Below are 13913 nucleotides of genomic sequence, written 5' to 3'. Positions count from 1 at the left end.
ATATATATATATTAATCTATATTGTGGATGTCCAAAATTGGGTGTAAACAATGTCTTTCCCTTCACAAAGGACAATTCACATATCTTTCGTCTTTAAATTGCTGTCCCAGGTTTCCCTACATATGGCTGATGGTCAAAGCAAGAGCTTCTTTTATCCGTTTAGCGGGGTCACTGATGAACTGAAAGCATTTCTATCAGATGTATCGACGGCTAACCTGAAGGTAACATTCTTCCTGAAGTTCTCATTTCCTTTTTTTTTTAGTGACCTACAAATTATTAGTCGGATAGATTTCTGCTTCTCGAAGGGTACATATATTTTAGGCATAATACATAACCAAACACTCAAACTTGGCCTCAACTGGCAAGTAAACACTCCCACTTTGAGTATGCACATCTAGACACCTCACGTTCTGTTTGCCCATTTGTCTACGTAAATGAACAGTCATTTCCCCCATTCCTATTGTCCTTTTTACTCTTTCTAAAAGTCCTATGTTTTTGTATAATATTGGTCCGAAATGAGCTTAAGTGGAATGACAGAGTCGTGGATGATTCATATAGTCGATCCTAACTTGATTCAATCAGAGGTGGCATAATAGTAGTAATAGTACCGTTGTTGTTGCAGTGTTAACCTGATATTCTAGATCATTGATCTTTTGCTTTCATTCGCGCTATATTGAGCGTCTTTTTTTCATGCAGAAGGACCATAGCTCCCACATCGATCCTCGTCTCTCATTTGCTGAAGGTGCTCGTGATGTTGCTGTTTTGGACGCGATGCTCGAATCAGGAAAGAGACAAGGAGCTCTAGTTCAAGTAAAAAAGTTCTAATTTTACGCAGGCCTTATGCTCCTTAAATATGTCATGCACATGATTCTTGATCTTCGTACCATGAAGCGAATATGCTACTGGAAAAAAAGGATTCATAATCTGAGGCTGCATAATGAAAAGAAGAAGGATCGATCGAAGATCACTGTCTCTCTTCTGTGAGCTACATCTTGGTTTCATCATCTTGTTGTCTATAAACTCGACTAGTAGTTTACCGGATAAATTGATTTGTCGGGCGTTCCTGGCCCACCTAGCGAAACATGTGGTTTCGTGGTTATGACCAGCTAAGGCTAAAGTTCCATTAAAGGGAGTTTTGATTCCTTGGTTAGAGCCATTGTACTCTTTTTGACCTTATTTTAGCATCTTTGGTAGTTGAATGATCAGTAATATCATTTAAACTCTCAATATGCTCGATTAATTTAGATATTAACAGTCTACTAACACCAGAAAAACAATCATTATCGAGTAACCATTCTGTTAATTCAAACATAATTTCCTGTCTACCCAAAACTCCTAAAGTATTAGTGCAATTTAAAAGTATAGGACTACTATCTATCACTATTTCGAACAAAATTTTTACATCTTGCAAAGTTATGGTAGCCTTAAGGGTTCGCATGTGAAAGATATGCGTTTCTAGACGCTACCTTTCAATTAAAGCTGAAATTAGTCCGAAGTCATACAACATATATCCAACATCAATAATTCCTATAAACTTACAACTTTCAAAATACTAATGAATGCGAAGATGTAATTGACGATATTTTATATGTTGCCAAAATTCAAGATGCATGTGACTTGTAAGTTTTGTTTTTATATGGCATGTGAATTTAAAGTGCAGGCTACAGTTACAATTAAAAAAAAAAGGATTTTTTTAGCAAATCACTGCTCAAGCAGCGATTATTATAAAATAAAATAAAATTGGGGATATTGCTGCCCCAGCAGCAAATTTTATTTTTTTTTCTTTTTTGGGGAAATCCCGGCCCCAGAAGCGATTTGCAGTTTTCTTTTTTTTTTTTTGGAAATCGCTGCCCCTGCAACGATTTTAATTTTTTTTAAAAATTCCCTTGATGGGTAGTGATTATAATTAAAAAAATTTGCAGCGATTTTCTTAAGGAAATTTTATTTTTTGACAGTGTTAACGGAGGTTAAAAATGAACAAAGATATCACTGATGGAGTAGCGATTTGTCCGTTTTGGTACTACAAAATACAGTGGCCCTTTATACATTTTGGAAGAAAAAAGTGACTTTTTTGACTCCGGACTCTGAATAATTGTTTGTAGAGAAATCGAAGTCTTATTACATTATCGCGGAGGGTTGTGGTGAGATATATGGATATGATTTCTCCATTCTCTGGTGTATAGAAAAAATCTTGAAAGGAAGCGCTTCCCCAGTAATGAGTCTTACACAATACAAATTTAGAGTAATCGGGCCCCTAAACACCAGATGCAAAACAAAAAAAAACACAACCTTATTGCATGAACGAATAAAGGAAAACCAAAAAAAAGATTTCTTGTCAGAAGAAAATAAATAAAAGAGAGTAATTGTTCTGAATTCCTCTATCCTTGACCAGAGGTCTTGAATTCAAGTCTCTGGAAAATGAAACTATCTTAGGTTCAAGCCAAAGGAATGTTTAATTTTAATTAAGAGCATCGCCTCAGGAAATAAGCTCCGCAATACACAAATTTGAATTTAGACGAGCATTTGATATGAGTACCGAACATCGATGGAAATAAAAAAAAAGAGTAGATAGGAAGAAAATGACTTGTATTTTAAACCAACCGCACCTAAGACCTAACTTATAGAGAAACTTATAGACAATTTTCTTACCAAGACCAATTGAAGATTATTTATTGACAAATGAACAAATAGCACGTTACTTATTGAGTCAAGTAGATGATTTTGGACCCATTTTGAAAGCAATCTCTTATATTAATTTTTTTTTTTTGGGGTTGAAAATTGAAAGCTTGGACCAATTGAATTCCTTCTTGAAAATAAAATAAAATTTCAGTTTGGATATATTTTTTGTGTGGGTAGAAAAGATAGATAAGAAATAGAGAAAAAAAAAAGTTGTTAGGAACAAGAGGATTCTTGTTTTAGACTCAAATTCTTTATAGAGTGAAAGGTAAAAATTATCTCTAAAAGTAATTTGATTTTTTGAGTTTTATATCTGAATTATCGTGTGTGAGTTTTCTACTTACACTATAATCAAAGTTCAAATGTTTATCGAAACACACCTCAACTATCTATCATTTATTTCTCCTACTTAGAATATCGTCATCATCATTCAGGTAGGAAAAGGGAACAATTGATAGTTGAGGTGTGTTTCGATAAATATTTGATGATAGTTCAGGTAGAAAACTCTCACATCTGATAGTTTAAGTATGAAGCTCGAAAAATTAAAATACTTTAGATGTGTTTTTGAGCATTCACTCTTCTTTTTATAGTCTAACTTCCCAATGTACATGAAGTAATTTTCCTAAGGAATCTCTTTAATCACACGAGAGATAATGGTGAAAGACACATCTAAACTATTTTATTTTATTTTTTGTGAGTTTCACACTCCAATTATTAACTGTGCTATTATCTTTTTAAAAAAGAACAATTGAAATTGATGTGTGAAACTCGCGAAAAGTGATACTTTAGCTGTTTTTTTTTTACCATTGACTCAAAAAAATGTTATATGTATACCTAATCAACTAATAATATCTTTATTATTGTAGCATGTGTTAACATCATTTTAGTCCAATTTTAATGTTGCCTACATCATTGAATAAGATGGTGACTTTTAAACATAATTTAAACCTTCTTTCATGTAATTTTTCCAATATCAACATAAACATACCCATTTAATTTATAATCATATTCAATGTATGTTAGTTTAAACCTATTATTTCTAAATAATTTGTCATTTTTATCCTAGATTAAAGAAACAAGAGAAAATATTACTACTAGGAAAAAAAAAAATCTTTTCATCGAAATTATACTCGTCATAATTGTTTCTGACAGATTTTCTATTAAAATTTCTAGATTTTTCGATGAATTTCTGTTAGATACCATCTAAGTTTACACATTAAAAAAAAAGTAATCTTTGATTGACAATTTTCGAAGAGTCTACCAATGTCTTTTTCATCAATCTCATCATTGTTTCTTGATAAATGGTTACATTTTCATACTCGTTGGATAATAGACACACTACTCTACTCTTAATTCACTAAAAGGCCTTTATATATCAAACTTGATTTATTAGTAAAATTCAAATCCATTATATGTCTTCATCGCGATACAAATTAAATATGCAAATCACTTTGAAAATATGTTATGAACCAGTTGAAACACTCAAAACACTGATCCAAAGCCACCAATCAAATTTTTTTTCTCAAATAGGACATGTGATATATGCAAAATATTAAGGATCAAAGTTAGTTTTTTTTTATGTATCTTTTAAAGATCACATGAACAATACAAATCCAGGACTTATTCTACAACAAATAGTTTATGTACATTTTTTAATTTACATATCAACCCCAAAACTTTTGTTAATTACACATTTGTCCATATAAATTTAAAATTTATACTGTACTTCTCTTAGTTATAACTACCCAAAACAACTCACTTTTGTTTTCTTCAACTGCCTCTTGAAGTAAGTTATCATTTCTTCAATTTTCTTCTTTTCCTATAATCACTAAAAATTTGTGGAAAAAAATCAATTTTTTTTTAAAAAATCTTTGTTATTATTTTTCTTCCATTTTCTGAACTCTATGCAATTGTTGGTTTTCAAGAAATTTGAAAAAAATGGTATATGGTTTTTGTTACTATGACAAACTTTTATTTTCTTATAATAATGAAATAAAACAATTTTTTTTTAGCATTGTTAGGTTTTTTTCCTCTGTTTTTAAGAAGAAGAAAAATATTATAGTTCTTGATTGTTTTATTTCCATTTTTTTTTTTGCAGATTTTTGATCAATTTTCTATCTAGTAATCATTGAAGCAATTTGATCTTGAAAAGGTATTTTGATAATATAGTAGCATTGCTATTTTTGATCACCTCGTATGTTTTGTATTTTCTCTATAATTCTTTAAATTCTTCTTATGGTACTAGTTTCTTGTGCTTCAGTTATCGCATTATTTTGTCGTTGTTAAATGCTATATAATGTTTTCCCTATCCTTTGCTTTTGTATTTTCTTTTTTTCAAACTGCTTTGATATGCATTACTTGAGGGTCTGACGGAATTACAAACTATCTATCTTCATGAGGTAGGGGTAAAGTCTGTACACGTTACTGTCTTTCCACTTCTAGGGTTTCACTGGATATGTTGTTGTTGTTGTTCTTATCATACTTTTGTTTGATCAATATTTGATAGCTTTCATTTGTATCTCCAAAAATTTGTCCTACTAAAATTCTTTTTTAGTTGTTCTTGTGGTACCTAAGTTTTGTGTTATAGAAAAATTTGTTAACTTATAGCTATTGAGCCTCAAAGTTTATGTCTTTATGTGATCGCAGAGTCAAAAAGATGTCTCGAGGTTCTATATCATCATAATAGGTGTAGATGGGGTGATCAGAGTAGTTATTTCTCGCTTGATGTCTCGACGAAACCTATAGAAGGTGAGCCCCGAAGCAAGAGGGGAAACGAAACGGGGAGCTAATATTCCTATAGGAAAAAGATAAAAGTTGATCATAAGAAGGGAAAAATGCAGAAAGGTTCAATACATGAAGAGTTTGCTTTAAAGCAAACAGCTCCGAAAATTGTTGGATCAGGGGTGATGATAGGAGGAGATAAGGTAACCGTTGCCTATGACCTCGTCGAGCAAATGGAATACCTCTATGTTCGTGTTGTCAAGGCTAAAGAGTTAACAAAGGATGTTACAGGGAGCTGTGATCCTTATGTTGAAGTAAAAGTTGGGAACTACAAGGGCATCACGAAGCATTTCGAGAAGAAAATCAACCCTGAATGGAATTATGTGTTCGCGTTCTCTCAGGATAGGCTTCAAGCTTCTTACATTGAAGTATGTGTGAAAGATAAGGATGTTGTGTTGGATGATATGATAGGAAGAGTCGTGTTTGATCTCGTTGATGTACCGAGAAGAGTTCCACCGGATAGTTCATTAGCCCCACAATGGTATAGGTTAGAGGATAAAAGAGGTGAAAAGTTGAAAAAAGGGGAAATCATGCTTGCTGTTTGGAGAGGAACTCAAGCAGACGAGGCGTTTTGTGATGCGTGGCATTCGGATGCAGCAGCTGTGGGAAGTGAGGGGATTTCAAGAATTAGAGGAAAGGTATATCTTTCTCCTAGACTTTGGTATATCAGAGTTAATGTCATTGAATGTCAAGATTTGCTTCCAAGTGAAAAGAATCGACAACCCGAGTGCTGTGTGAAGGTTATGTGTGGGAATCAGGTCTTGAAAACGAAAATTTCTCCGATAAAAAGTTGCAATCCAATGTGGAATGAGGACTTGGTTTTTGTTGTAGCTGAACCATTTGAAGAGCCTTTGGTTATAACTGTGGAGGATAAAGTTGGATCGAATTTCGAGTTTTTGGGAAAATGTGTGCTTCCTTTAAGCATTGTCCCTAGAAGGCTTGACAACAAACCTGTTCCTTCTAAATGGCACAATCTTGAGAAGCATACAGTTGTAGAAGGGGAAAAAAAGGAGACTAAATTTGCTAGTAAGATTCATATGAGGCTTAGTTTGGATGGCGGATATCACGTGTTGGATGAATCGATACATTACAGTAGTGATTTCAAGCCAACGTCGAAGCTTTTATGGAGATCCAGCATTGGACTACTTGAATTGGGGATAATAAGTGCAACAGGATTGTCAGCTATGAAGTCCAAGGATGGACGAGGGACGACAGATGCCTATTGTGTAGCTAAGTACGGGCCAAAATGGGTTCGTACAAGGACAATCATCGATAGCTTGTCACCACAATGGAATGAGCAGTACACTTGGGAAGTACATGATCCTTGTACTGTAATCACAGTAGGAGTGTTCGATAACGGATACCTACAAGGGGGGAAATGTACGAGCATTGGAAAGGTGAGGATTAGGCTCTCGACACTTGAAACAGAGAAGGTATACACACATTCCTACCCTCTTATTGTCCTGCATCCATCAGGCGTTAAAAAGATGGGAGAAGTTCAACTAGCTGTAAGGTTTTCGTGTACGTCTTATGTCAATATGTTGTCTAAATACACTCAACCATTATTTCCGAAGATGCATTATGCTCATCCAATGTCTATCAGTCAGCAAGATTTCCTCAGGTTCCAAACTATTCAAATACTTTCAACGAGGCTAGGACGAGCAGAGCCACCATTGAAAAAAGAGGTCGTGGACTACATGCTAGACGCTGGTTCGCATATATGGAGCATAAGGAGAGCTAAGGCTAACTTTTTCAGATTAATCTATGTTGTGAGTCCAATATTGGCTATTGGAAAATGGTTTGATCAAATATGTCATTGGAAGAATCCACTCACAACAATACTAATCCATATACTCTTTGTTATATTAGTCCTTTACCCTGAATTGATTGTTCCTACATTCTTTGTTTACCTTTTCTTGATTGGTATTTGGCACTATAGATTGAAACCAAGACATCCACCTCACATGGACATCCATATTTCACATGCTCATGGTGTTTTCCCCGATGATTTGGATGAAGAATTCGATACATTCCCAACATCAAGAGGCTCGGATAAGGTGAGGATGAGATATGATCGTTTGAGGAGCATTGGAGGCAGGATTCAGACCGTGATAGGGGACTTAGCAACTCAAGGGGAAAGGCTTCATTCATTGTTAAGCTGGAGAGATCCAAGGGCTTCGGCTTTGTTCGTGACATTCTGTTTGTTTGCTGCAATAGTCATGTATGTCACACCATTCCAAGTTGTCGCGCTTCTCATTGGAATCTACGTGTTAAGGCACCCGAGATTTCGCCATAAACTTCCTCCATTGTCTACTAGTTTCTTCAAGAGGCTGCCTGCAAGAGCAGACTGCATGTTGTAGACTTAATAGTTGAGTGAATATTTGGTTTAAGGAGGTAGAAAATGCAGCAAAAATGAACTTGAGATCACAAAGTTCTATTTTTATTTTTTATTTGTAATTTGACTTCTTTGAAGCTACGAATGTGTAATGTATTTGTTAAATTTGATTAACCTCAGTACTGATCTTTTAGAAAATGAAATAAACTGCAATAACGTCCGCTGAAATCTCACAAGTAGAGTCTGGAGAGGGAGAGTGTAAGCAGATCGTATCCCTTACCTTATAACGCCCATTGAAATCTCACAAGTAGAGTCTGGAGAGGGAGAGTGTAAGTAGATCGTATCCCTTACCTTATAATGCCACTGAAATCTCACAAGTAGAGTCTGGAGAGGGAGAGTGCAAGTAGATCGTATCTCTTATGTTATAACGCCTACTGAAATCTCACAAGTAAAGTCTGGAGAGGGAGAGTGGTAGATCGAATCCCTTACCTTATAACAAATAATTACGCCTCTTGTTTTTATACAACAACAATAATTACATCTCAATCCCGGTAATAATTTATATTAGAAGTTTTCTAACAAATCTATAAAACCTATTTCCAACTAATATATATCATCTGTGTGGATCTTTTTCTTCTATTCTGTTCTATTATTAGGTAAGTCTGCATTAATTTCATAGGATTTGTAGGTCTTTCAAGTCAACTTTCTTTGATGTAATTTTACGTCTACCCGGTCTCTTTTAAATATATTCAGTAAAATAGTTTCATACCTATGGACGAATGTATCTATAGGCAGTAGGTCGACGTAGGACATGATGAAACCATTTCAAGCGACTTTCTCTCATTTCATCCTCAACACGTGCTACTTGCACCTTTTCTCATTGTATTAATCTCATTACGTGCTACTTGCACACCTTCTGAAGAATGTAGTCATTTTTAATCTTATCTAATCTTCTATGATCGCACATTCATCTTAGTATATTCATGTACAATATTTATACCTTGTGGATATATGTATTATACTTCACGGGCCCAACATTAATTCACTATCATATAATATTACCAATTTTATATATAAGTGTAAATTATACTCCCAACATTCATTATCGTATAACATTATCAGTGTTTTATACTATCTAAGAAAGGCCAATAAGCAAGCAACTCTCCGTCAACATGGCTTCTTGCAAATTGAGCCCATTATTAGGGTAGTTTTGTAATTACAATAGATTGCTGCAGTTTCATTGGTTAAGACAAGAATTTGCTGTACCTAAAATAAGTCAATCCAAACGGGCACTTAGATGATAAACATATATTATTTGAAATTAATGTAAAAAGTACTATAAATCACAATAATTAATAATTTTAAAAAAATATTAAAAGACATAAAAAAATCACTTGACTCCAAAAAGTCTATCAATGCCGCATAACTTGAGACATGAAAAGTAACCTATATTATTTGAAAATTATGTTAAAAAGGTACATCTACTACTTATATATAAGTGTGGATAACCACACAGGTGAAGGTCAACATGCCTGCTTCACCTGTGTGGTTCCACACTTACATATACATTTGTAAAAAAAAAAAATATTTTGTTTTAATTTGTTTGTCTTATTTTTTTATTTTTTTTATATATTTAAAAAATACGTAGCCACATAAATTGAAACAAAGAGAATAATATATATTATTGTTAAAATTATGTAAAAAAAAAAGTATTATAAATTACAATAATTAACAACTTAATTTTTTTTTAAAGTCATACATATATTATTTGAAAATTACGTTAAAAAGGTAGTATAACTTACAATAATTAAAAGTTTAATATATTTAAAAGACATAAAAAATGGTCAACTTTTGAAATCCTATATATGCCACATAAATTGAAACAAAGAGAATAATATATACTATTGTTAAAATTATGTAAAAAAATACTATAAATTACAATAATTAATAACTTAAAATATTTTGAAAGTCATATAAAAATTTTGATAACTTCTTGAGTTTCATGATATCACATAAATTGAGTTGTAATATATATTGAGTTTCGTGCTGGCACGGGGTCTTGTATCTAGTAGTAATAGATAGTATAATATTTTCTGAATAAACAATTTTTGATAAGGTAAAATAAAATCTAATTGACGAAAAAAATTATATAAATAATAACTCAATCAAATAGATTTAGTAAATTAATTCTATTAAATAATTTTTTATAAGTGATGCGGCATTACAAAAGAAGAATTACATTGTCAAACACATATAAATTTTTACAAGAATTCTTTTAATTCATTTTAATTAGCCCGACTTTAAAAAAATGAACTTTAACTTTTAGGTAATAATTTTATGAACTTTTTATAATAAAATAAATCTATATTTTAAATATTTAACATAATATTATTGGGACGTGCGGAGCACGGCTTACCTTTACTAGTCTACTTCTAGTTACCTTTATGACAGGTGTTGGATGATATGTGCTTAAATAGTGTTGTATATTCTTTTTTTATGGTTGTACCTTTAAAATTTATATTATTGGACAATTTTACACCATTAACTACCTACTACTTTATTAGCCGAAAAGTTAGACCTCATTTTGGGCACATTTATTATTTATATGTTTTCAATTTTCAATATATGTTGTCTATCTAATTCTTTTTTTCAACCTTTTATTTTAAACTTCTTGAAATTTAATTACTTATTTATTACTCTCTCTATGCACTTTTAATTGTTATGATTTCCTTTTCAGAGTCAAATTATAAGAATTTTAACTAATATTTTACAATGTGTTTTTTCATCATATTGATATGCAAAAAATTACAATTTATAGTACTTTTTGTATAGATTGTGCATATTTAATTTTTTTGTTTAAAATATCGAATTAATACAATTTAATTTAACTTTGAAAATTAGTCAAATGGACTTTCAAAAAGCGCAACATGACAAATACAAGTGGACGGAGAGAGTATATTTTAGCTACAAAATATATTAGAGGTACAACTTTTTAAAAAAATTAATTTTTTATTTCGTTGACTCTTGAAATTTTGTCATTGTCATATGGATTTGAACAAATAATATATTATTAAAAGTTAAATTACAATTTCAATTGAAATATGAATGTGATTTCACGATTTATTGAGGCTAATCAAGTATTATTAAAGAAGGTAACATATTTTAAACCACAAATTTCAAAAATCTTTCATTCTTAAACCCTGTGTAATATCTTACTACATCACATCAATTGGATTGAAGAAAATAATTAACTTTTCTCACTACAAGAAAATAATGTGTCATACCATCAGACGTGGCTACATTACCATCATATGTGGCTGATGGCTATCTTATCATCAGATGTGTGGCTACATTACTACTAGCATAAGTGGTGTGCTAGCAAGTTAGCCATCCAATTCTATTTTTTAAGCACATGCATAATGTGTGATTCTCCCTGCAGCTTGAGGGACAACTCCCCTCCAATAGGAAACATCATGTGTTTATTGATTGATAAGGACATCACAAAGACACATCAAAATTTATGAGGCTATAAACAAATAAGGAAATAATTGTGATTTAATAACATATTGTGTTGTGTTATGTTGTATCGCACTCTATTATTTTGATGAATACAAGTGGTTAAATATTTTGAAGTAATGTTTGGATGCTTATTGCTTATGATTTTATGATGTATTGTTGTTAATGTTATTGAGCATTTTAATATTAGAAATTAAAATATTAAGTGCATGATATATAATTAGTAGGCATAAATTGGATAAAATGGTGACATAATTCTCCGTAACTCATAATAATGATCGGATCATCATTATTATTTTCACTATTTAATGATGAGAAGTCGTATGATAATGATCAATTTGGTGTGATCGCGTCATTATTTATATCTCCTCGTAAACATTATTTTTCTATGCTTATTATTTAATAATCCTAATTTATCTTTTACCTTACTTTTTTTTTTGTAATAACTCTATCTAGTATTTTTTTTAAAATATAATATTGTATATTTATTCTTTAAATTACTAATGTGGTAATGACGAAAAATAATAAAATAGATCCATATGATGTATTCATCAAAATGATATAATATAATACAACACAATACAATACAATACGTTATGAAATCATGGGCAACAACCATCCAAATATTAATTCAAAATATTCAACCACTCATATATTTTATTCATCAAAACAATATATACAACGCAACACAATACAAAACAACACAACAAAATAAAATACAATACAATACTTTACGCAATCATACGTAATAACCATCCAAATATAAATTCAAAGTATTCAACCAGCCATCTGATACATTTTATTCATCAAAACAATACATAAATAAATTTTCATAGCTACTAAATTTTTAAAGACCACAATAATTCTTGACACCCAATCCATTTTTAGCACCTAACATAAGATATTTATTATATTCAGGCATCTTAAAAGGCTTGTACATTAAAGGGTGTTCTTCATCCACTAATTCTTTTGGGACCTTCAAAGTATAATCTGGATTTACGAGGGAAAATAATTGAACAGAGAATCTATCTTTGTCTCCTGTTGTTACAACCCTATGTTGAGCAGATGTCAATCTATCATTTGTCCATGCCTGTATAATTAATTCATATCATCAACACATAAAAAGTATGTATAAGAATTTATTTGTTTAATTAATAATTAAGGAACAAAAAGATTGACTTAAATTTCCTATGGAGAATGAAAATTTTAAATTAATAAGATAATAACAAGACAATTTAAAAAATTATTATGATAGTTCTGGTATCATTTTCAATTTTCCAGAAAAAGAGATACGTTATTCCAAATAATATCAAGATTTAATATTTTTTGTGGATTGAAGTTAGTTGAGGTCAAATAAAATAAGACAGGTTGATGCATAAAATATTTGACGTTCACATAGGGTTTGGAGAAAGGGCAACACTTCAAGGGATGTTAGTTAGGTAAACAATCTAATCTAATACAAATATTAGTGATTTCTTTTACGGATTGAGCCTGCATCATGATATATAAATCACACACAAACATTTTTTTCGTTGGTTGAAAACTCCTCTAATCTTAGCTTCTAGTTGGGCTTGAATAATCAATCATACAAAAAAAATCTCTATTTCTTTTATTCTCCTCTACTATAGCAACAAACCACCCCACACACAAAAAATAATAATGAGTTAAAGCGTCAAAAATACATATAAATTAGAAGTTTAGGCGTATTTTTGACTGCTGTAATCAAAAATAAATAATAACTTACCATAAGAGCATCTGCTGATAAAACAATATAGGAATTTGGTGAGGTATGATTGAGCTCAATCCACTCTCCATTTTTGTAGAAGAACTTGCAATCCATTTTGATTTTGTTTAATTATGGTCAAGTAGGAACTATCTGTGTGGGAAGGTAATCCTGATTTATTCTCATTTTCACCTTTAATTACCTTGTAATTAGTAAATCTTGACATATAAACATTGGAATTCAAGAATTCATCAATGTAATTTTTTAGCCCAAGACTCTCCAAAACCATCTTTTCCACCATGCCATTCAATTCCATAAGTTGCTTGAAGTAGGACTTTGCCACATTGCTGCAAAATTAAAACATACAAAATTTATATAAATAGTAATACAATATTATTTAAGAAATACACTTAATATATATATATATATATATTCGCGCGATGTGTAGATAATATTAAAAAATTATTTTTAATCATTTTAGATTATGATATCTTGTTCAAGTATGTTAAATCCTGTCTAACTATTGCATTGTTCCTCAATGAAATGTACTTCCCTCCCTCCCTTCCCATACCCATAACCAATTCTATATAAATCATGTGATTAGATTGTTAATATTGATTTATTAGCTTATCATTTGACTTAATATAATAATCAAATACTCTTCTTTATTAATATAAATTAGATATAATTATTTTGTTTACTCGTGAGTTTTTAATTTTTATTTTATTAATTCTCACATCTCTTCTATATAAAATTTATGGACAATATAAGATACTTAATTTTAGACCAAATCAACAGAGCTCACACTACCATAGAGTGGTATACTTGCAAGTTGCCCATCATAGATATGAAAGGGTTTCTCTCTATATTCTATCAATTTGG

At 31.2% G+C, this 13913-nt stretch overlaps 2 protein-coding genes and 1 long non-coding RNA gene across 4 annotated transcripts in view; 2 read left to right on the top strand and 1 right to left on the bottom strand.

Annotated features, from left to right (window-relative positions):
• Window positions 1-1227, top strand: part of LOC102589993 (uncharacterized) — a 10515-nt gene extending 9288 nt beyond the window's left edge. The window contains exons 11-12 of the mRNA XM_006348354.2: window positions 111-221; window positions 697-1227. Coding sequence (XP_006348416.1) covers window positions 111-221; window positions 697-825 — 240 coding nt within the window. The 3' untranslated portion in view covers window positions 826-1227. The remainder of the gene's footprint in view (window positions 1-110; window positions 222-696) is intronic.
• Window positions 1228-4774: 3547 nt separating this feature from the next.
• On the top strand, window positions 4775-7978 carry LOC102589659 (protein QUIRKY-like). Its single transcript, XM_006348353.2, has 2 exons — window positions 4775-4828; window positions 5323-7978. The coding sequence occupies exon 2, from the start codon at window positions 5511-5513 to the stop codon at window positions 7815-7817; it is 2307 nt and encodes a 768-aa protein (XP_006348415.1). The 5' UTR covers window positions 4775-4828; window positions 5323-5510; the 3' UTR covers window positions 7818-7978.
• Window positions 7979-12084: 4106 nt separating this feature from the next.
• Window positions 12085-13913, bottom strand: part of LOC102588239 (uncharacterized) — a 59338-nt gene continuing 57509 nt past the window's right edge. For both annotated transcript variants that reach the window (XR_001473551.1, XR_001473550.1), the window contains exons 2-3: window positions 13053-13378; window positions 12085-12398 (exon numbers count right to left, since the gene is read on the bottom strand). This is a non-coding gene — a long non-coding RNA (uncharacterized lncRNA). The remainder of the gene's footprint in view (window positions 12399-13052; window positions 13379-13913) is intronic.

This window comes from Solanum tuberosum, unplaced genomic scaffold (assembly GCF_000226075.1).
Source record: "Solanum tuberosum cultivar DM 1-3 516 R44 unplaced genomic scaffold, SolTub_3.0 scf00098, whole genome shotgun sequence".
Lineage (NCBI taxonomy): Eukaryota > Viridiplantae > Streptophyta > Magnoliopsida > Solanales > Solanaceae > Solanum > Solanum tuberosum.
Note: the sequence above shows the minus strand (reverse complement) of the source record. Positions and strands in the feature narration are given on the sequence as shown.

Coding starts and splice junctions, on each gene's coding strand:
- LOC102589659 (XM_006348353.2), top strand. CDS start 5,511: ATGCAGAAAGGTTCAATACATGAAGAGTTTGCTTTAAAGCAAACAGCT.